Source organism: Sphaerodactylus townsendi, linkage group LG06 (assembly GCF_021028975.2).
Source record: "Sphaerodactylus townsendi isolate TG3544 linkage group LG06, MPM_Stown_v2.3, whole genome shotgun sequence".
NCBI lineage: Eukaryota > Metazoa > Chordata > Lepidosauria > Squamata > Sphaerodactylidae > Sphaerodactylus > Sphaerodactylus townsendi.
In genome coordinates, this window is record NC_059430.1 from 118406700 (window position 1) to 118427561 (window position 20862).

At 44.3% G+C, this 20862-nt stretch overlaps 1 protein-coding gene across 1 annotated transcript in view; it reads right to left on the reverse strand.

Annotated features, from left to right (window-relative positions):
- Window positions 1–8052, reverse strand: part of LOC125435462 (translation initiation factor IF-2-like) — a 39897-nt gene extending 31845 nt beyond the window's left edge. Inside the window, exons 1-7 of the mRNA XM_048501662.1 lie at window positions 7984–8052; window positions 6951–7052; window positions 6607–6753; window positions 4015–4029; window positions 2483–2497; window positions 1636–1650; window positions 789–806 (exon numbers count right to left, since the gene is read on the reverse strand). Coding sequence (XP_048357619.1) covers window positions 789–806; window positions 1636–1650; window positions 2483–2497; window positions 4015–4029; window positions 6607–6753; window positions 6951–7052; window positions 7984–8052 — 381 coding nt within the window. The remainder of the gene's footprint in view (window positions 1–788; window positions 807–1635; window positions 1651–2482; window positions 2498–4014; window positions 4030–6606; window positions 6754–6950; window positions 7053–7983) is intronic.
- Between the last annotated feature and the right edge of the window lie 12810 nt (window positions 8053–20862).

Below are 20862 nucleotides of genomic sequence, written 5' to 3' on the forward strand. Positions count from 1 at the left end.
GCCCATGATAGTGTGACCCTGGTCTTTGTCCTTTACTTTCCAAGAAAACTTCCCTGCTTGCCATGCGGTCCCTAAAGCCTTTGAAGTGCCTTATTTGGGCATCTTCCTTTCCTGGGTACATTTCCATGGCCTTTTGGTTTCCCCATCTGGCTGATCAAACACCATTTTAACATGTAGGTGTGACACTGCTAGTTTTACAGCACTATTCCATCACAAGGATGTTATGTAAGAAACATTTTGTTTCAGCCCTGACCCTCAGTACTATTTAGTTGGGAGACCTTCTAGGAAGCCAGGGTTTGAATGACCTCTCAAATCCCTATAGAGAAGACTACTTGGTGACCACTTGCAAGTGGTGCCTAAATACATTCCACTACCTTATGTATACTTGGGATCACTTCCTTTGGTTTTAATAAATGATTAATTGAAAAAAAACATTGGTCACAATAAAACCATGTACAGCTAATGGTTATGGTTGGATCTGCATGTTTCCCTCTCGAACTTTCTTCCTCCTCTCAGGCTTCATTTGTGCTACATTTAGATATACATTAGATTTCCCATTAAAGAACATAATAGATTACCATGACAGAGATCAGAATATTTGTTGTGCAAGGGATGCACTACTAATAATGTTGCACAATAGCAGACAAGTTGGTTCAGACTTGATTGCTGTGAAGGTGACACACACTATTCAGCACCCTGCTGCCTCTTTTTAAAACACCTGGGCATCAAATCAATCTCCTCAGTCAGGATAGAGTTACCTTAAGAGATAGATAATGTGCAATACTTACAGGGATTTTAGAAATTTCCTGGATTAAAAAACAGAACAAAACAGTTATTCCTTCATATGTCACATACTGATGCAGTTTCTATTCACCACAGTCTCTTAATGATTTTCATCTTTTTTTACCACAGGAAAATAGGAATCACATGTGTCCCCCCCCATTACAAATGCAAACCAATATTGAACTCTAATTACTTTTGGAGGCAGCCCCTAATGATAACAAGAAACTTCTCTCGACACCCTGCACAGAGAACAGAGCAAAACATTCAGATTTTTAGCTCAAGGATGTTGTGTAAGTAACGTTTTATTTCAGCCCTGACCCTCATTACTCTTTAGATGGGAGACCTTCTAGGAAAAGAAGGTTCGAATGACCTCTCAAATCCCTATAGAGAAGACTACTTGGTGACCACTTGCAAGTGGTGCCTAAATACATTCCACTACCTTATGTATACATGAATCACTTCCTTTGGTTTTAATAAATGCTTAATTGATAAAAACCATTGATCACAATAAAACCATGTAAAGCTAATCATTACAGTTGGATCTTCACGTTTCCCTCTCGAACTTTCTTCCTCCTCTCAGGCTTCATTTGTGCTACATTTAGATATACATTAGATTTCCCATTAAAGAACATAATAGATTACCATGACATAGATCAGAATATCTGTTGTGTAAGGGGTGCACAACTAGTAATGTTGCGCAATAGTAGACAAGTTGGTTCTGACTTGACTGCTGTGAAGGCGACACAGACTATTCAGGAACCTGCTGCCTCTTTTCAAAACACCTGGGCATCAAATCAGTCTGCTCAGTGGGGACAGAGCTAACTAAAGAGATAAATAAAGTGCAATACTTACGTCGATAGGAATTTTCTGGATTAAGAAACAGAACAAAACAGTTATTCCTTCTTATGCCACATACTGATACAGTTTCTATTCACCACAGTCTCTTAATGATTTTCATCTTTTTTTACCACAGGAAAATAGGAATCACATGTGCCCCTCCCCCCCATTACAAATGCAAACCAATATTGAACTCTAATTACTTTTGGAGGCAGCCCCTAATGATAACAAGAAACTTCTCTCGACACCCTGCACAGAGAACAGAGCAAAACATTCAGATTTTTAGCTCAAGGATGTTGTGTAAGTAACGTTTTATTTCAGCCCTGACCTTCATTACTCTTTAGATGGGAGACCTTCTAGGAAAACAAGGTCCGAATGACCTCTCAAATCCCTATAGAGAAGACTACTTGGTGACCACTTGCAAGTGGTGCCTAAATACATTCCACTACCTTATGTATACATGAATCATTTCCTTTGGTTTTAATAAATGCTTAATTGATAAAAACCATTGATCACAATAAAACCATGTAAAGCTAATCATTACAGTTGGATCTTCACGTTTCCCTCTCGAACTTTCTTCCTCCTCTCAGGCTTCATTTGTGCTACATTTAGATATACATTAGATTTCCCATTAAAGAACATAATAGATTACCATGACATAGATCAGAATATCTGTTGTGTAAGGGGTGCACAACTAGTAATGTTGCACAATAGTAGACAAATTGGTTCTGACTTGACTGCTGTGAAGGTGACACAGACTATTCAGGAACCTGCTGCCTCCTTTCAAAACACCTGGGCATCAAATCAGTCTTATCAGTGGGGACAGAGTTAACTAAAGAGATAAATAAAGTGCAATACTTACGTCGATAGGAATTTTCTGGATTAAGAAACATAACAAAACAGTTATTCCTTCTTATGTCACATACTGATGCAGTTTCTATTCACCACAGTCTCTTAATTGTTTTTCATCTTTTTTTACCACAGGAAAATAGGAATCACAAGTGCTGTGCCTTATTACAATTGGAAATGTATATTGAACACTAATTACTTTTGAAGGCAGCCCCTAATGACGACAAGAAACTTCTCTCAACACCATGCACAGAGAACAGAGGAAAACATTCAGATTTTTAGCTCAAGGATGTTGTGTAAGTAATGTTTTTGTCAGCCCTGACACTGGCTACTCTTTCAATGGGACACCTCCTAAGATAGCTAGGCTCAACTCCCTTTTCACCCATTGGAAGCTTGCGGGGTGATTTTGCTGTCAGTCTTTCCCCTGCGCATTTGTTTTGGAAGGAAGTCTGTACCTCTTGTCATGATCATTCCACACACACACACACACACACACACACACACACACACACACACACACACACACACACACACACACACAAGTCTTCTATTTTTACACTTCCCTCTCCCTTTCTATTTCCCCCTTCCTCTTCCTTTCCCTCTTCCCCCTTTCTCCCTTTCCCCCATTCTATTTCTTCCTCCCTTTCTCTCTATTTCCTCATTATGTTTTCTCTTCCTTCCCCTATATTTACCTCCTCATTCTCTCTCTTTCCATATTTTCTTCTTTACCTGTCTTTTCAGAATGGGAGAATCAGTGACGTGGGTATACATTTTTATGGGGTGGGTTCAGGGGGGAGGGGGAGGGGGCCTGCCTCCCCAAGCTCCGTCCCCAACCCGCCTCCCAAACTGGAGGGAATCGCTCCAAACTCTATTAAATTTAAGCCAAAAGAATTTTGCATTGGATTTCCCAAAGCTGTACCTGGACTTTCTGGGGAAATCAAAGCTCTTATAAAGCAGCTGAAAAGAACTGGCTGCATCTCTGTCTGTCCTCTTTCAGCCTTCAAAGGCTTTCTTTAAAGGGTGGATGGGCTCTTCGTTCTCTTTTCTGTTGCATTTAGAAGGTTACTGTAAAGTGGATTTTAGGTAACTTACTACTAACATGTAATTAGTTTTGCTAGCCTGAAAAATCACGGCTCCCTCCCAATCTATTTGGAAAACCAGGAAAAGAAAAGGTGAGCCTCCAAATGTTCCTGTTTGGCCTACCGCAAAGCATCCCCACGTTTATAAGGGAATTCTGTCCGAGGTCAGAGGTGTACTTTCTTCTTCCTCTCAGGCTTCATTTGTGCTACATTTAGATATACATTAGATTTCCCATTAAAGAACATACTAGATTACCATGACATAGATCAGAATATCTGTTGTGTAAGGGGTGCACGACTAGTAATGTTGCGCAATAGTAGACAAGTTGGTTCTGACTTGACTGCTGTGAAGGTGACACAGACTATTCAGCAAGCTGCTGCCTCTTTTCAAAACACCTGGGCATCAAATCAGTCTGCTCAGTGGAGACAGAGTTAACTAAAGAGATAAATAAAGTGCAATACTTACGTCGATAGGAAATTTCTGGATTAAGAAACAGAACAAAACAGTTATTCCTTCTTACGTCACATGCTGATGCAGTTTCTATTCACCACAGTCTCTTAATGATTTTCATCTTTTTTACCACAAGGAAATAGGAATCAAATTTGCCTTCCCCCCCCCACCCCTTATTACAAATGCAAACCAATATTGAACCAATATTAGCAGACCAGGTGCTCAGGAGCAGCAGCAGCAGCAGAAGGCCATTGCTTTCACCTCCTGCATGTGAGCTCCCAAAGGCACCTGGTGGGCCACTGCGAGTAGCAGAATGCTGGACTAGATGGACTCTGGTCTGATCCAGCAGGCTAGTTCTTATGTTCTTATGTTCTTAACTGTAATTACTTTTGGAGGCAGTCCCTCATGATACCAAGAAACTTCTCTCAACCCCATGCTCAGGGAACAGAGCAAAACATTCAGATTTTTAGCTTCGGGGTCTTTTGTAAGTAATGTTTAGTGTCCGCCCTGACCCCCATTACTCTTTGGATGGCAAACCTCATAGAAAACTCAGGTTCAAATCTCCTCTCACCCAATGGAAGCTTCTAAGGTGACTTTGGGCCAGTCACAAACTTTCAATCCTTCCCCTGTGTACTATTTGGAAGGAAGATTATATCTCTTGTCATGATCATTACACACACACACACACAGAGAGAGAGAGAGAGAGAGAGAGAGAGAGATCCTAATCTGACACTCTAACCATTAAATCAAATAGCATCCATGTACAATGTAAAATATGAGCAGAGAGTTAATAAAAAATTGGGAGAACCCCAGACCTGATCGTTATGTTTAAAAGGCAGTTGTTTGCAGAGCTTTCTGCCTTCCAGCATGTTGTCTTACTGATGTCAGGATAAAGTTCTGCCAGAGGAGATATCTAATTTTTGCAAAGCAAATCTAATTAATTGTATTGCCCCTCCTATTCAAATGGCTGCTAGATACCCATTTAAAAAAACAGATATTCGTATAGCATATATTTGAATATGTTTTGCACAGTATACACTATTAATATCATTGCATAGTAGCTATTGCATAATGGCATGCAAGCTGGATATGGCAGGATTTTTGAGAAAGAGGCTGTTTCCGCATGGGCAGAATACAGCGTCCCTGGGGAGGGGTTTGCACGGCAGCCACTGCATCACAGCAGCAGCGGCCTCACAACCCCCGAGCGGCGCAAGGCTGCTGTTTCTGAACCTCACTGTTTCCAAACCTTGCGCCATTTCCCCCCTTTCCCAAACGCCTTATTGTCCCTCCAACCTTCCGGTGCGTCGCCCAGGCCAGGGGACACGCCCCCCCCTGCCCAGCGACTCCAAAGCTGTCGTGCAGGGTAGGGGGGGCATGTCCCCTGGCCTGGGCAATGCGCTGGAAGGTCGGAGGGATGGTAAGGCATTCAGGGGATGGTGCAGCCTCTGCGCAGGCTGCACCATCTTCCCCACCCCTACCGGGACCATCCATGTGAACGGTCCCGGGGGGGGGGGTGTGTCGGCGTTGTTTATGCCGATGCACCCACCACAACGTGGCAGTGCGGAAACGGCCAGAGACACAAACTCTTCAGAAAACTTGTTGCTCTCTTTGGATACTTATCTGCAGCAAGAAATAAGTCTTATCTGCAGCAGGATATACATTTCCTCTTTGGTAAAAGGAAACATTAATAGACTAATGCAAGTACTTTGGAAACTTGAGAGAATTATCTTGAACTATAAATAATTTGCAATCCTTACAGAGCTTTTTTTAAAAGAAGTGGTCCTCTTTTGCTCCCCCCGCCCCCATGCAGTTATTCCTTTACATTTCAGGTGCTGTTTAGATGTACATCAGGTTACCCATTCAAAAACAGCAGATATTAGTATAGCATAGATCAGAATACCATTGTGAATGGTGTCTCGTATTAATAGTATTGCATAATAACATGCAATCTAGCTATGACTTTAGTATTATGAAAAAGACACAAATTGCTCAAAAATGAGCTGCTTCTTTTGAACCCAATTCTTGTGTTCTTTTGAACACAGTTCTGCAGCACAATTCTTATTTTTTAAATGTAAGAAATATCTACAGAATTCTGGAAGTATATTGAAAATCTGGGAGTATTATCTTAATATAGAGATAATTTGTAATAGTCACAAAGCCCCTCCCAGGAAGTGGTCAATGTCTGAAACTGTGTTATTCCTTCATACTTCTGGTGCTGTTACTATTTTTATTCACTACCATGTCTTTGTCAGCTCCATCTATTTTACCACTGAGAAAACAGAAATCACATGTCACCCCCCCCCCGTTTACCAGATGCAAACATAAATTGAGCTGTAGCATGAAAATAGTATTACTATATCCATGACCCGCCCAGAAAATAGAACAGAAGGTTCAGTTTAATAGTGTACAGCACATGTGTCAAACGCACAGCCCCCGGGCCACATCCGGCCCTCCATATAATTATATCTGTCCCTCAGCACATACTTAAACTCCCATTGTCTGGCCCGGTCAAGGGGATGCACTTGTGCGCAGGTGCTGGAGCAGAGCTGTAGGCCAAGAGAGAGGGAAGGAAGAGGCACCTCATGACTGCAGTTGGAGGCACCGCACCTGCACCTGCCAATGGGCCATTTCCACAAAAAGTGGCAGTAAATCTCTGTGCAGGCAGGGGAAGGAGGGCTGAGCATCAAAATAAGGACTTGCTCGCAGTTGCAACACCCCCGACTGCCGGCTCCCCTTCTTGGGCTCTGTCGCCCCCTGGGACGGGACAAAGGCAAGGAACTGTGAACTGGCAGGCGAGGGAATGGAGGTGAGGCTGGTGCACCCATTCCCATCCCCACCTCCCAAGCATCCAGGTGGTGTAGGAGGATCTCCCGTGCTATAGCCATGGACCTGGTGTGGGGGTGGGAGCAAAGCCACGTGGCACTACCCGGCAGGAAAAAGGAGCTCTGCACCCCCTGAGCGGACTGCATGGCTGCCAGTCCCTCTGTCGGGGATTGAGCTGCCAACTCATTCCTGGGGCAGGGTGGCAGGAACCGGCACATGGAAAAGTCAGGCTGCAAGACAGGGGGCATCTCTGAACGGGAAATGAAGAGCCTGCCAAGGTGGGGTTTGTCAAATTCATGCCAGGTGACATCAATCAAAGGAAGACCTGATGGCGTGGGAGGGCTTCCGTCAAAGTGTCCCATTGGGCTGATCTGAACATGCCCCCCCTCCTTTTCTTTTTGTACAATCTCCCTCTGGGGCCCTTTCTGCACACATGTGGAAACGATCATCCACTGGCATAATTTATGCCGGTAGAGGCTCAGGGACTGTTCGCACACTAGTGTGTGAGCGGCCCCCACTTCCCCCCCCCAGCAAGAGAGGCAGCTCTGCACGGATCCTCCTTTCAGTCAGTCCCCTCCACTGACCTTTATGTCCAGCATCGCTCTGGAGGGACCTCCAGGGGTCGGAGGGCAGCGTGGGTGGGTCTCTGCAGCCCTCCAGAGCAATGCTGGACATAAAGGTCAGTGGAAGGTCATTTGCAATCTCAGATCAATGAGAATCAAGATTGGTAGCCACAGATCGACTTCTCCTCTATAAATCTGTCCAAGCCCTTTTTAAACCTATCCAGGTTAGTGGCCATCACTACCTCCTGTGCCAGCATATTCCATATTGGAATGATATCCTGTGTTTCGATGTATATTAATGTTCAAAAACCATTTTGTTTCAGTCAGTTCAATAGATGTTTACCCTGTTCAGCCTGCAACCTAAAGTGTGCTTTGAGTTTTGACCCCCCATGTGATTGAGTTTGACACCTCTGCTGTACAGCAATTTTGTAAGCAGCATTTTCTGCCCCTAGAAAGCTTGCAAACCTATATATTTATTTTATTTTATTTTATTTCAATTTAAATACTGCCCTCCCCCAAGGGGCTCAGGGGTTTTATATGCATAAAAATGAACATCTCTGAATACAGAGATTAATGAAACACATTACATGCTACTTACCCATTGTCCTTTGACCTCTAGACAAAGGAGAGAGATGAGAAGAATGACTGCCACAGCCTGGAATTTCATCTTGGCTTCTTTTGGGTGCCTTTCAAGAATGAATGCACTGGTGTGAGGACACCAGTAGCTCCTATATTTATACCATGTCCCTGACCTTGAATTTTAGGCCTATGTGGTAAAGTACAGTGCCTCCATAATGAACGTTTCTGTCACTTTAGACAATCATGAAAGGTTAACCATCATCCTGAGGAACGTTGATTGATGCCATAATCCAGAGGCCAACTTGATCCTAAAGTGTCAGTGACATTATTCTTCCTGACTAGAGTGCTTACGTGCCCCAACTGGAACTTTTTTTTTGCAAGTTTTGCCAGCTAGCATTCGCCAGAGCAAAAAAGAGGTAGAAATGCCAATTTCCCTTCTAATAACAGAGCAAGATTATCAGAGAAGAGCTAGACTAAAATTTTGAAGGGTATATTTTTCAAGAATTCTCAACAATACCATGATACTCATGGTATTTATATATTTATATATAAATATATATATATATTTCCCAGAATTCAGCCAACACATATCAAGTGGCAGAGCGGGGAATCAAACTGGTTCCTCCAAATTAGAGTACACCTGCCTTAACCACTACACAACTGCTGCTCCTGACCTCGCAGGAGTTTTAGAAGGATACACTGACACAGAGACCATAGAAACTGCCATCAAGACCATTTCTCCTGTTCTCAGTCTGAGGAGTTATTTGGAGGGGATCTCAGCTTCACAAAATTAAGGCACATCTTGAGTTCCTAATATTGGGGGAGTGCAACTGTACCATACTTTGAACTGCAGAGATCCTGAGAGTCACCCTGAGATATCCTTGTCAGATTGCTGAATTTTAGACCAAAAAAATATATATTTGCCACCTTAGCAGCAAAATCTGGTTTGAAGTATGACCCTGCCTTGTTACAAAACCTGCTGTTACACTCTGTTCTAACAGGATTATGGAGTGAGAATGTTGAGATCATGATGCATCCTTATTTACGTGACAGGCAGGTGACAGATGATCTTTTATTTGAAAAGCTGTCAGTGAAGAAAGAGTGAAACAGTGGTACCTGGGTAAAGTCAGGAAACACCCCTCCCCACTCTACATCATTTGTATGTAGATTCTCAACATGAGAAAAAAGCTATCTCTTCATCTACGGAAACAGCAACTCAGTTTTGAAAGTAATAAAGTACTAAAAGCTATCAGGCAAAAGGATGTGAAAGCTGAAATTAATCTTTTAAAAGAAGCCATTCAGAATACCAGCCAAAGTATACACTACTGGAGCAATGAAATGGAAGAGGTTGCTGGACTTGTCAGTGGTCTGGGAAAGGGTGAACTTGTAATCATTGTCTCCTGCATGGAAGCAAACTACCAGTCAAGGGCCCCTTCCGCACATGCAAAATAATACATTTTCAAACCACTTTCACAACTGTTTGCAAGTGGATTTTGCCATTCCGCACAGTTTCAAAGAGCACTGAAAGCAGTTTGAAAGTGCATTATTCTGCATGTGCGGAATGAGCCAAGGTGTCATACAGCAAAGAGGCTGCAAGGAAGAGGTCAGTTGGGGATGAGGAAGAACAAGCAGAAGAGTTGGTTTTTATATCCCACTCTTCTCTAACAAAAAAAGCCTCAAAATAGCTTTCAATCAGCTTCTTTTCCCATATGCAACAGGCCCCTAGTTAGGTAGGTGGGGACAGTTCTTAGAGAACTGTGACCCGTACACGACCACCCAGCTGACTTTATTTGGAAGAATGGGGAAATAAACATGGTTCGTCAGATTACAGTTCACTGCTTTTAACTACTACACCATGTTGGTACCAGGAGTGGCCACTGGCCACTTAGCTACCATGCTGGGACCAACAGTGGCCATCTGAACAGCATGGCCCAAAAGTGGAAGACATACTGAGCAAAGATGAACCAACCAATATAGGGCTGAATGAAGTGGGTACTACTTATACCTGCTGTGATGGACTGCAGAGAAATGTACAGTTTTAAAGTGCCATTTTGTCAGAATATAATAGTGTTTGCCTCCAAAGTGAAGGCCTGGGAACAGGGGAACCACCTGATTGGCTGTGGCCTCCTGCACTCTGATTGGGCAGATAACTGCATGATGCAGAGAGGGAGAAGATTGAACAATAAGAACATAAGAACAAGCCAGCTGGATCAGACCAGAGTCTATCTAGTCCAGCTCTCTTCTACTCGCAGTGGCCCACCAGGTGCCTTTGGGAGCTCACATGCAGGATGTGAAAGCAATGTCAGTACATTGTTTGAGGCTTTTGGCCTGAAATGTTCCAGAGGTTAAGTTATGCCTCCCTTAACTGTACTGGGTGTAGAGTATAATACAAACCTTTGTGGGTGGGGCCGGGGAGTTCACAAAGACCTCATCCCCAAAACAAGTTTGCCCTGTTTTATTTCCCTCAACCCGTGATTTTCGACAATCACTAAATCAGTTATTATTTTGCCTAATCCTGGGTTGGAGTTGCTGCTGCTCGAATGGCCATGCAGAATGCATGCAGAATGGCCATGCTTTATTTCCCTCTCTTCCACAATGCTATCCACAGTCAAGGAGAATCTGCCTGCCACAGCAATGCATTCATTATTGCCCTGCCATTGCAGGGAAGTCCCTTTTTCTTTATTTAATTTTGCTTGTTGAATATGCACAGGTGCAACAATCGTATTGTGAGACAATTGGCATGGATGTGGGGGTTCATTTCTGTTGACCTGCACAATGGCGGATTCTGCATGGGCGAAAAACAGTGCCCCTGGAATGATAAAAACACCATTACAGGGGCACTGTTTGCATGACTTCTGCCTCTGAATCAAAACAGCCCTGTGCTTTTTCCAAGGAAATGCTGTTTTCCTACCTCGTTCGATGAGTGAGGCATTTGGGAAACAGCATTTCCCTGCTGGTGCCATGCAAACAGCACCAGCTTGGAGGCAATGCTTTTTGGCGCTTCCATTTTCCTCCACACTCACCTTCTCTCCTTGCTGAGCTCTGCAGGGATGGGGAGGCACGCCCATGCTGCCCTTCAACCCTCCATGGGCAGCGGCCACTCTGGGGCCACTCACACCTCAGCATGCGAACGGCCTTGGGACTCCACCAGCATATAACCCTAGCGCCTAATGCTAACCCTAACGCTGCCCCCGCCCATGCAGAATCCGCCAATGTGTTGCGGGAAATAATTTTAAAAGAATGTCTCCATGCAAAGGCACTAAAAGCAACCTGGATTGTTTCCATGGGCTCCAATGGCTTCCTGCATGGAATGCATATGAATGGGAAAAAGGAAAACAGGGTTCCTTTATAATGACTACAACCAGTTATACAAATGCTGTGCAGAATCCACCTGTGTTTAACTCTGAGGGGAATAGATCAGTCAAAGAGAATAACTGATTGTACTGGTTATCAGCCTGAGTGCTATGTGAAAACAATCATACACAGACAACATATACTGGTGGGGTTAGATTTATTGGAGAACCAAGTTGAAGGCCATAAAAATGGTTTCTAAAGAGAGGAGAGTTCTAGAGTACCAGTGGGTCTGGGGTATAGGGATTTGGGTTGAGTTTATCTCAGTAGAGAGTTAACGTTTTGTTTTTGAGAATTTTATCTAATTGTGTACAGTGTACAGTGAACTGTGTACAGTGAAAAAGTTCTAAGTCAGTATTAGGACCCTGTATATGAATAGCCATAGGCCAGGACCATGGACGCAGGTAAGGGGAGGGGGGTTCTCAGGTTCAACCCCCCCCATTGCATGTCCAAAGCTCCTAGGCACGTTTGTGTGGTTTTTGCAATTTTTAGTATTTTGGTTTTTTGCCTGCAGGGGGCGCCGTTTTTAGGCTAGCAGCACCAAATTTTCAGGGATGTTTCAGAAGACTCTCCTGATGATACCAACCACGTTTGGTGAATTTTGCTTTAGGGGGTCCAAAGTTATAAACTCCCAAAGGGGGTGCCCAGTCTCACATTGTTTCCAATGGGAAATAATAGTAGATGGGGTTACACTTTTGAGGGTCCATAACTTTGGACCCTCTGAACCAATCTTCACTAAACCTAGGTGGTATCATCAGGATAGTCCCTTGCTGATACCACACAGGTTTGGTGAATTTTGGTTCAGAGGGTCCAAAGTTATGGACCCCCAAAGAGGGTGCCCCCATCCCCCATTGTTTTTAATGGGAACTAATAGTAGATGGGGCTACCTTTTTGAGGGACCCTAACTTTGGACCCCCTGAACCAAACTTCACCAAATCTGGGTGGCATTAGCAGGAGAGTTTCCTAAAGATACCATGAAATTTTGGTGCTGCTAGCTGAACACCCATGACAGCAGACACCCTCTAAATTTCCCCAGATTCTCCTTTTAAATCCACCCATTTTGGCATACACTTAAAGGAAGAATGTGAGGTCCCCAGTTTAAACATTGAAAGTGGTGCTGTTTTAGGGTGGGGGAGAATGCACACTGAAACAGAATCTCTTTCAATGTTGTTTTAACTGGGGACCCCAGAGTCTCCCTTGATGGTGGATTTAAAAGAGGAATCTAGGCTCCCTAGTTTAAACGGCATTGAAAGTGATACTGTTTGGGGGTGAATTCCACTGGAGGTGTTTTGTGAGAGATGATGCATGCTTAATACCCACTTGCACTGGCTTAGAGCTGTTTCTCAGGCTAACAACTGACTTCATAGAGTTGGTGTGAGGACAAAATTAGGAAAGAGAGAGCCATGTATGTTTTGCTGGGGATGGGAGGCGTTTTGTGAGTTGGTGCAAAAAAAATCATGGTTTGATCTTGGTGGGGGAGGGTTGCCACCCATATGGGGGGCGCCAAACTCAGGGAGCCCAGCCAATGGATGAATGGGGGGTAGGGGTGGGTGATGGGCGTGGGTGGGTGGGTGGGTGGGATGGGTTGGAGCCAGGCAGGGGCAGAGCTGAGGGGCAGGCCTTGAGAAGGTGTGGTCATGCCCCCAGGGGTGGGTGGCATGTGACCCTGCCCCCTGAGCCCTGCCCCAGAACCCCCCATAAAAATCCTATACCTATGTCCCTGGTGCCCCTTATGCCACCAGAGAGGACAAACATGTTGGAACACCCTGGGGCCTCTTCTACAGCCCCCATCTGGATTGGGCTGCCCATCATGTAGCTACTACAGCTTATTACAGGCTGACAAATTCCTAATCAAGTGCATTTGAATCTCTAATGATGCCTTTGTTCCAGCTGCTTTTAATTTAGATGCACTCAAAGATTCTTGAAAGTCTAGTTGGCTTTTTCATGCAAATTGGATAGAAGTTCAAATTAGTTGGCAAAACTGTCTTGTCCCTAAAAGGTAAAAATGCCCTTTTCTTGCAAATTAGTCAAGATATTAGCAGGCAGGACTGCCTTTTCTTGTACAATGGTTGTAAAATGAGAGAAGGTTGGGTTAAATTCTTTGTTTTTTCCATCAGTCCTTTCTCTTTCAACGGCTATGTTAGTGCCAACCCTATTGACGTTTATAGGTTATAGGACTGATGAAAAAACTGAATCAAGCCATTTGTGTGAAGTGCACTGTAACTTAGTGTGAAGTAAAACATTTAGTTATGAACGTAAAACTTACTTTATTGTGAAGAAATATCCTTAATTTTGATAACTGAGTAAAATAAAAGAATTCAGAAACAATAATTATTTTTAATTTTGACTAAATAGTCTTAGCACAGCAATAATTAAGTTTGATTTGGAAATTCTTTATATGGTAAGAAGTAATCCCATTTAGTCTCTTCATGGTTTTTTGTCTTGGTCTGAGTGTTTATAAGCTACTAGCGTTACCCGGCCACGCGTTGCTGTGGCAAATGTCCTCCTCATCACAGTCCACAACCCACACAGATGTCCATGCAGGTCCAATGATCCCCAGCATAGCCTTTTGGGCTGGTCAAATAGAACTCCTCTTTCCCTTTTCAACAGCAGATTGGATTCACAATGTTGTATTGTGGTTTGTAGTTTGTTTAGTAGAATTCAGGGATGGTCCAACACAGGCTGGCACTGACAGTTCAGACCTAATTTACCTTGGAGTACACAATGGCAGAGCCTGGTGGCAGCAGCCATTATCTAACCACTCCTCAAAGGTCAGGGCAAACCCAATGTTACTTCGGAGTAGGCACTTACAAACCTCAAATCCAACATTTCCAGTAATTTCCAGTATAAAATTTGCAACAGTTTCACAAAAGAGCACATCAGAGCTGTTCAGGAGATTGGGTATCTTATAACACTCTTGCCACTGAGAACATTGCAAGAAAATGGAATTCATGTATTTCATGCATATCTTATTTAGGGCATACAAACAGAGAATGGTCAAGTGTTTCAACCGTAATCAGATCACATTAACAATTTTTTTTAGAACATTCTATATTCTTGAATCTTCCCTCCAGGAGAGCTGATGGCAGCACATTACATCTTGCAGTAGCCAAGGCTCTCCTTTGGGTGGGATTAATCAGCAGACGAAGATATGCTGCCATAATTCCACGCTCGCATGGGATTAATAATGTAGTCGGGGAACAGGTTGTCTTGGCTGCAAGAGTCAAATTATGAAAATCAAGATCCAAGAGCCTATTCTTAACTAGTCTGAAGGCTTCCACTTTTGTGAGCATAAGGAGTGATTCCAAAGGGAAACCAATAGCTTCAATCTTTCTAAAGATCAAAGTATACCATTCTGAAATAAAGTGATCTGATAACAGAGAGGGAATATAACTATTGGATCCCACTAGAAAATGTATATGCAGCCAATATTTTATGGCCCTTATCCATGCCAAGGTTTCTAGAGTTGTTTGGCCCATCTCTATGCACAACGCAGCATAAGGCACACATCTAGGGACCCCCATTAACATCAGGCAGTTTTTAAATTTGCAGTGCAGCAGAAAGCTCTCTTTTACATCATCATGCAACAGTTTATCCTCAGCCTCCAGGCTCAGGGATAAGGTTGTCAGGATGTAAACACTCACAACTAAGCAATGATCTCATCTGCTTGTAACCATTTATTGGATCCTTTGTTCACAAGAAGAGAGATGAACTGATGGAACTGCCTGAGGCAACAAAGTTTATAGGGACACATCAATGTATCTACTGTTTTCACTACTTAAGAAAATAAGTGTATCAAGGTGACCCAAATAAAATATGTATTAATTATAAGTTTTATATCCAGTTTTTCAAAAACTGGCTTCAAACTACCTTTTACATAACATTTTATTGTTTTTGCAAGGTGAGCTCCCATAGAAGAATCCTCTGTCTTGGATATCACAAGTCCACACCCTCCCCCCCACCTCTCAGATCCACTCCAGAGCACTCTGCTAGAGGACTGATATCCTTAGGTCTAGAAAGGCAAAAACAAATGATACATATTTGACCAAATGTCCTCCAGAAATTAAGGATGGGGACATTAATCAGTAAATCAATGCCTTAGTGTTAGTGCACATCTGTGCAAGGTCCAGCTAAAAAAACCCCTTTGAGTTCAGTGTACATACAAGTCTCCCATTCTAGTAAATTGGACCTGGGGCTATCAAATATATGCATTTTTTAAACACTTGCTATCCTGTAAAATCCATTTAGTTCATATTTTATAGAATATCTCCTGCATTAATGTCCACATTTATGCTGTTTCAAAGCAATTCTATTTATACCTCTAGATGCAACAGGATTGCTTTGGGAACCTGAATAGAACAGTATTTTGTGGATTGGTAAAAAGTGTCTGAACAATGTCTCATTGAGTGGTTAAAAGGATTATCCTTTTCTTTCTCCCTTGGAAACTCCTTGATTCAAAAATCTTGAGCAGCATAATTCTGAATCTATTGTTTATGGATAAGGACTGAGATAAATTTTGCCAATATCATTGCAACCATGGGATCTCTGTTAATAAATAAGACATTAACTCAGACACAGAGGCCGTTTCCGCACAGCCCATTAACGACAGCCTGGGGGCGGTAAAAACGCCGCCCCCAGGCTGCCGTTCGCACAGGCGCCGCTGCTGCAACGCAGCAGCGGCGACCTGACTCCGCTTCCCTCCCCCCAGGGCGGCATCAGGCCACCCTAAACAACAACCCTTTAAAGGGTTGTTGTTGGGGAGGAAGCGTCTTCCCGGCGGCGTGGTGCAAACCGCGCGCCCGAGGCAGACATATCTCCCGTCTCCGCCCCTCTCGCGGTGTCCTCCTGGAAGTGATGATGATGATTAAGCCTGCTGGAAGTGGCAGCCCCGCCCACACTGTCCTCCGACCTCCAGGGGTGGGAGGGCAGCGATGGCGAGGCTGCGGCGCCCAGCAGGCGACGAGGAGGACACCGTAAGTGGGGTGGAGGAGGGCGAAGCGGCGGCTCGGTGTGGAGCAGCCTGCCCGTCTGCAGAGCCTCCGCTTAAGCCTGCTTCGCAACTGGCGTCTTGGCGGGCTTGTGCCCCCACGCCGGCAGCACTCTTGCCGGCGTGGGGGCGCCTCCTGGCCGTGCGGAAATGGCCAGAGGTACTTGTCCAATCTATTAGAAGAGGAATAATATAACTTGATCTAAGATCCTCAAAAAACATCGTTCCAGGAACATAGAGAACCAATAGAACTAGAAAAACCAGGGCAGACCCTTCCAAAGGTTGTAGGTTAATGGACCTACCTTGCATAATCCAAAAAGGGATGGCATTTAGTTTAGAAAGAAAAAAGCTGTTAAGAATGAGGAGCTGTCAAGAGATAAATATAAACAGGCAAGCAATGTGTGGGAGGAATTCCAAAGAACTAAGATGAACAAATGTGACAAGCATGAAACAACATACTAAAAAAAATCTCTTTAATATCCTTTTTGTTTCAAGAAAGCCTCTGATTTCCTGAGGACCCCTTATAATAGCCCATGACATGTCCTACAATATATTTTCTCATCAAACAATTTTTGCCATGAGGATCTGTACAGGGCGCGCAGGGACACGGGGGCATGGGACAGGGGGGCATGTCCCCAGGCGTCGGCGACGCGCCGGAGGCCCGGGGACATGCCCGAGATTCGGCTGCTACCGGCGCTTTCCCAAAAAAGAGCGCTTCCCAGCGCTTCTGGGGAAACGCCGACTTCAACCGGGCGGGAGCGGGCGCAAGAGCAGGCGCTGGGTTAGCGTTGCAGCTGTGCCCCCTGTGCGAATGGCGGCCTGGAGACGGCGTTTTTGCCATCTCCAGGTCGCCATTTAATGCCCGTGTGGAAACGGCCCTAGATATCCCTCAATGCCAAAAAAGTCTCAATGCCTAAATTGTAGATTAAAGGCAAATTAAAGGTTTATTGTATTGTATTGTATTGTATTGTATTGTATTGATTATTCTTGCTCATATTCATGCTTCAAGAGAGATTTGGCCAAGCCCAGAACAAAGAACAACACCCATGATGCATAAAGGGGTGTTAACAGCCTCTGAAAAAAAATATGGCTCATTCCACACACGCAGAATAATGCACTTTCAAGCTGCTTTCAGGGCTCTTTGAAGCTGTGCGGAATTAAGAAAACAGTTGGGTGCGAAAACATTGCTTGGAACAGTGCATTATTTTGCGTGTGCGGAATGAGCCTTTGAGTCTATAGACTCATTAACAGCAATTATTCAAATAGCTGCACCAAAAAGAATAATGAGAATGATTTTTAGATTAAAAACTAAATTAGTTCCAGGGACACACTTTCCACCTTTGGTATAAAAATAATAAACAATTTCCCCAGTACCAGGTTTGATTTTATTTGACATATGTTTTGATAGAACTTCCAGCTCAGATTATAAGAGAATACCAAGATTAACACTTAATTAGCATCAATGCCAACCAGCACCCACTGGAAAGAGGGCAATTTTCTTTTCTTAGAGAAGACCGTAATATTTGATTTGTGATTATTTACTCAGAAATTTTTTTGGAAATCCAATTCTTGTACTAGAAAAAAGAACAATGTCAGAGGAGTAAAGCAAGATTGAAATGGTTAGCTTGCTTTTGAGGGTGATAAACCTCTTGAAAATTCAATGTAAATTCAAATGTAAATTAAACAATAAAGTAGTAAGGAGGCAACCTTATCCAAATATCTGACCAAGTCAAAAGGCTTGTTCAATTCCCCTTGGTCTGTACAGCAAACCTGAGCTGTAAAAATCATATGAAGTTTATGTATGTCATATCAATCTTCTAACCATACTGAAATTTCTCCCAGAGTCTTTCCCTAGGAAGAGCATAGAAAAAGAGCCTTTTCCAAATTCAGATAACTTTACTGGCACACAAAAATAAATTAGAAGTTGTTGAACAGTAAAATCAATACATTTTAAAAGAGAGATTAATAGTTGTACAGCTTACCCATTTTGTTCTAGTTTTTGACAAGTTTTGGTTTTTAATTCCAGTGAAAGTAATTTACAACAGCACTGGTAGAGACTGGGACATTATTTGAAAAGTGTAAGGCCGTTTATGCACGGCCTCCGGGTTATTGCCCCCCCACGCCGGGCGCAGAGCGCTTAGCCGGCGTGGTCGGGAGCCTGCTCGCACGGAAGCCGTCGCGAGCAGGCTGCAGGGGAGGCCGTGGCAGAAGGCAGGCGGCTCAAGACGGAGCCGCTTCAGCCTCTCTTCCTCCCACTTTACCGTGTCCTTCGTCATCGTCTGCGGGGAAACGTTAACGCAGCCCCGCCCATCGCTGCCCCTCCCGACCCCTGGAGGTCGGGAGGACAGTATGGAAGCGAACTGCGACGCAACTGCAGACGCACGGTGAAGGACACGGTAAGTGGGAGGGAGGAGGGGGAACTAGCGTCTTCCCTGTGGCCGCTGATTCGCGACCGCGCCGCCAGGAAGAGCGGCTCCCTTCCCAACAACAACCCTTTAAAGGGTTGTTGTTTAGGGCGGCCTGAGGCCGCCCTGCGGGGAGGGAAGCGCATTCAGGTCGCCGCTGCTGCGTTGCAGCAGCGGCGCCTGTGCGAACGGCAGCCTGGGGGCGGCGTTTTTACCGCCCCCAGGCCGTCGTATTTGGGCCGTGCATAAACGGCCTAAGAAAAGTTTGTTCTTTGGGTTGTTTTAACTTATAATAGTGGGATAATTAGTTTCTCTCACAGATTAGTAAATAGCTTGCAGTCTAACAGTATGTGGAAGATAGAATCTGACATATTTCTCCCACATGATGGACAGATGATGAAAAGATGATGGAAAGGAATTCAGTCTGGCCATCATAAAAGTGTGTTTGTGGGAAGGTGTTACCCGCTGCCAGAGTAAGAATTAATGCTGTTGAACTGAAACAGTATCAACTGGGCGGCAGCAAAACCCGGTCCGGCAAGAAGAGATGGATTCCCAATGGAAATGACGACAGACACAAGAATCTTGAATGCAGGAGCACTTTACTAAAAAGAACATGCTAAACAAGGCACTTGCAACCAGGGGCGTAACAAGGCAAACTGGAGCCTTGGGCAAAACCTGAGTTGGATCCCCCCCCCATGGGCGACCACCCCACCACAACCAAACATTTTTTGCACCAGGTCATTGGTGCCTGCAAGGGGTGCAGTTTTAGACATGTGGGCACCAAAATTTCAGCATATCATCAGGAGACCATCCTTATGCTACCCCCCAAGTTTGGTGCAGTTTGGTTTAGGGGGGACAAAATTATGGACCCTCAAAAGGGTAGCCCCATCTCCTTAGCTTCCATTGGAAAGAATGGGGGATGGGGGCACCCCCTTTGAGGGTCCATAAATTTGCCCCCCTGAACCAAACTGCACCAAACCTGGGGGGTATCATCAGGGCAGTCTCTTGATGAGACCCTGAAAGTTTTGAGACTGTGCCTTTAGAAATGTGCCCCCCAGTCTTCAACCCCCATTGATAGCAATGCAGAAAACTGAATGCAGAACAAAGATTCTTGGGCAAATTTCTGGGATGTTCCTGCAGGGGGTGCATTTTTTAATGTATCGGCACCAAAATTTCAGGGTATCATCTGGGTAGCCCCCATCTTATATTTATGTTACCCTTCTTATATTTCTGTTAAGAATCTCTAATGTAAATATAAAAAGTAGTGGTGACAGAGGACATCCTGTCTAGTACCTTTTGTTATTTCACATTTTCCCGACATTCCCCTATTTACAATTATTTTAGCATATTGTTTAGTATAGATTGCCTCTATAGACTCTAAGCCCATTTTTCTTTAAACACTTTGCATAAACCTCCAAGAAATGTTGTCAAAAGTCTCTGCATCCAGAAAGAGCAGGGCTACTTGCTTATCTCTGTGTTTCTCATAATACTCCATCACATTCAGTTTTACTCTAAGGCCCTTTCTGCACTGGCCAACAACAGCGCCCTAGGGACGGCAAAAACCCCGTCTCTAGGGAGCTGTTCGCATGGGGGTGCTGCTGTATTGCTGCAGTGCCGCCCTCGCTCCCCCCCCAGCGGCGCGAAGCCGCTGTTTCCCAACCTTGCTCCCCAAGCAAGGTTTTTCAGAAACAGTGGCTTCCAACCGCTGCTGTGCAAACGGCAGCAGCTGGAAGGCGCCATGTCCCCCACACCATCCCTGCAAGCTTATCTCTCTCCTGGCTTCTGGCTCATCGCAGAGGCCAGGGGACATGCCCCCCTGGCCTGCAACTCCAGAGCTGTCGACGAGCTGGAGGCCAGGGGACGAGGTAAGCTTGCAGAGACGGCGCAGCCTGTGCGAAGGCTGCACCGCTGCCTGCCTCCCTCCCCAGACCGTCCATGCGTCGGCGTCGTTTACTTCAAACAGTTTATAGTCATTATTTAAAAGTGATATTGATCTATAGTTTTTAACGTCAGTTAAATCTTGGTCCTCTTTAGGTATCAAGGTTATATTGGCCACAAATCTGGAATCTTACATTTTTGTAAAATACCATTAATAATTTCAAGAAAAAGTTCCATTAATGCATCTGCAAAAGTTTTGTAATAAAAGGGACGTAGT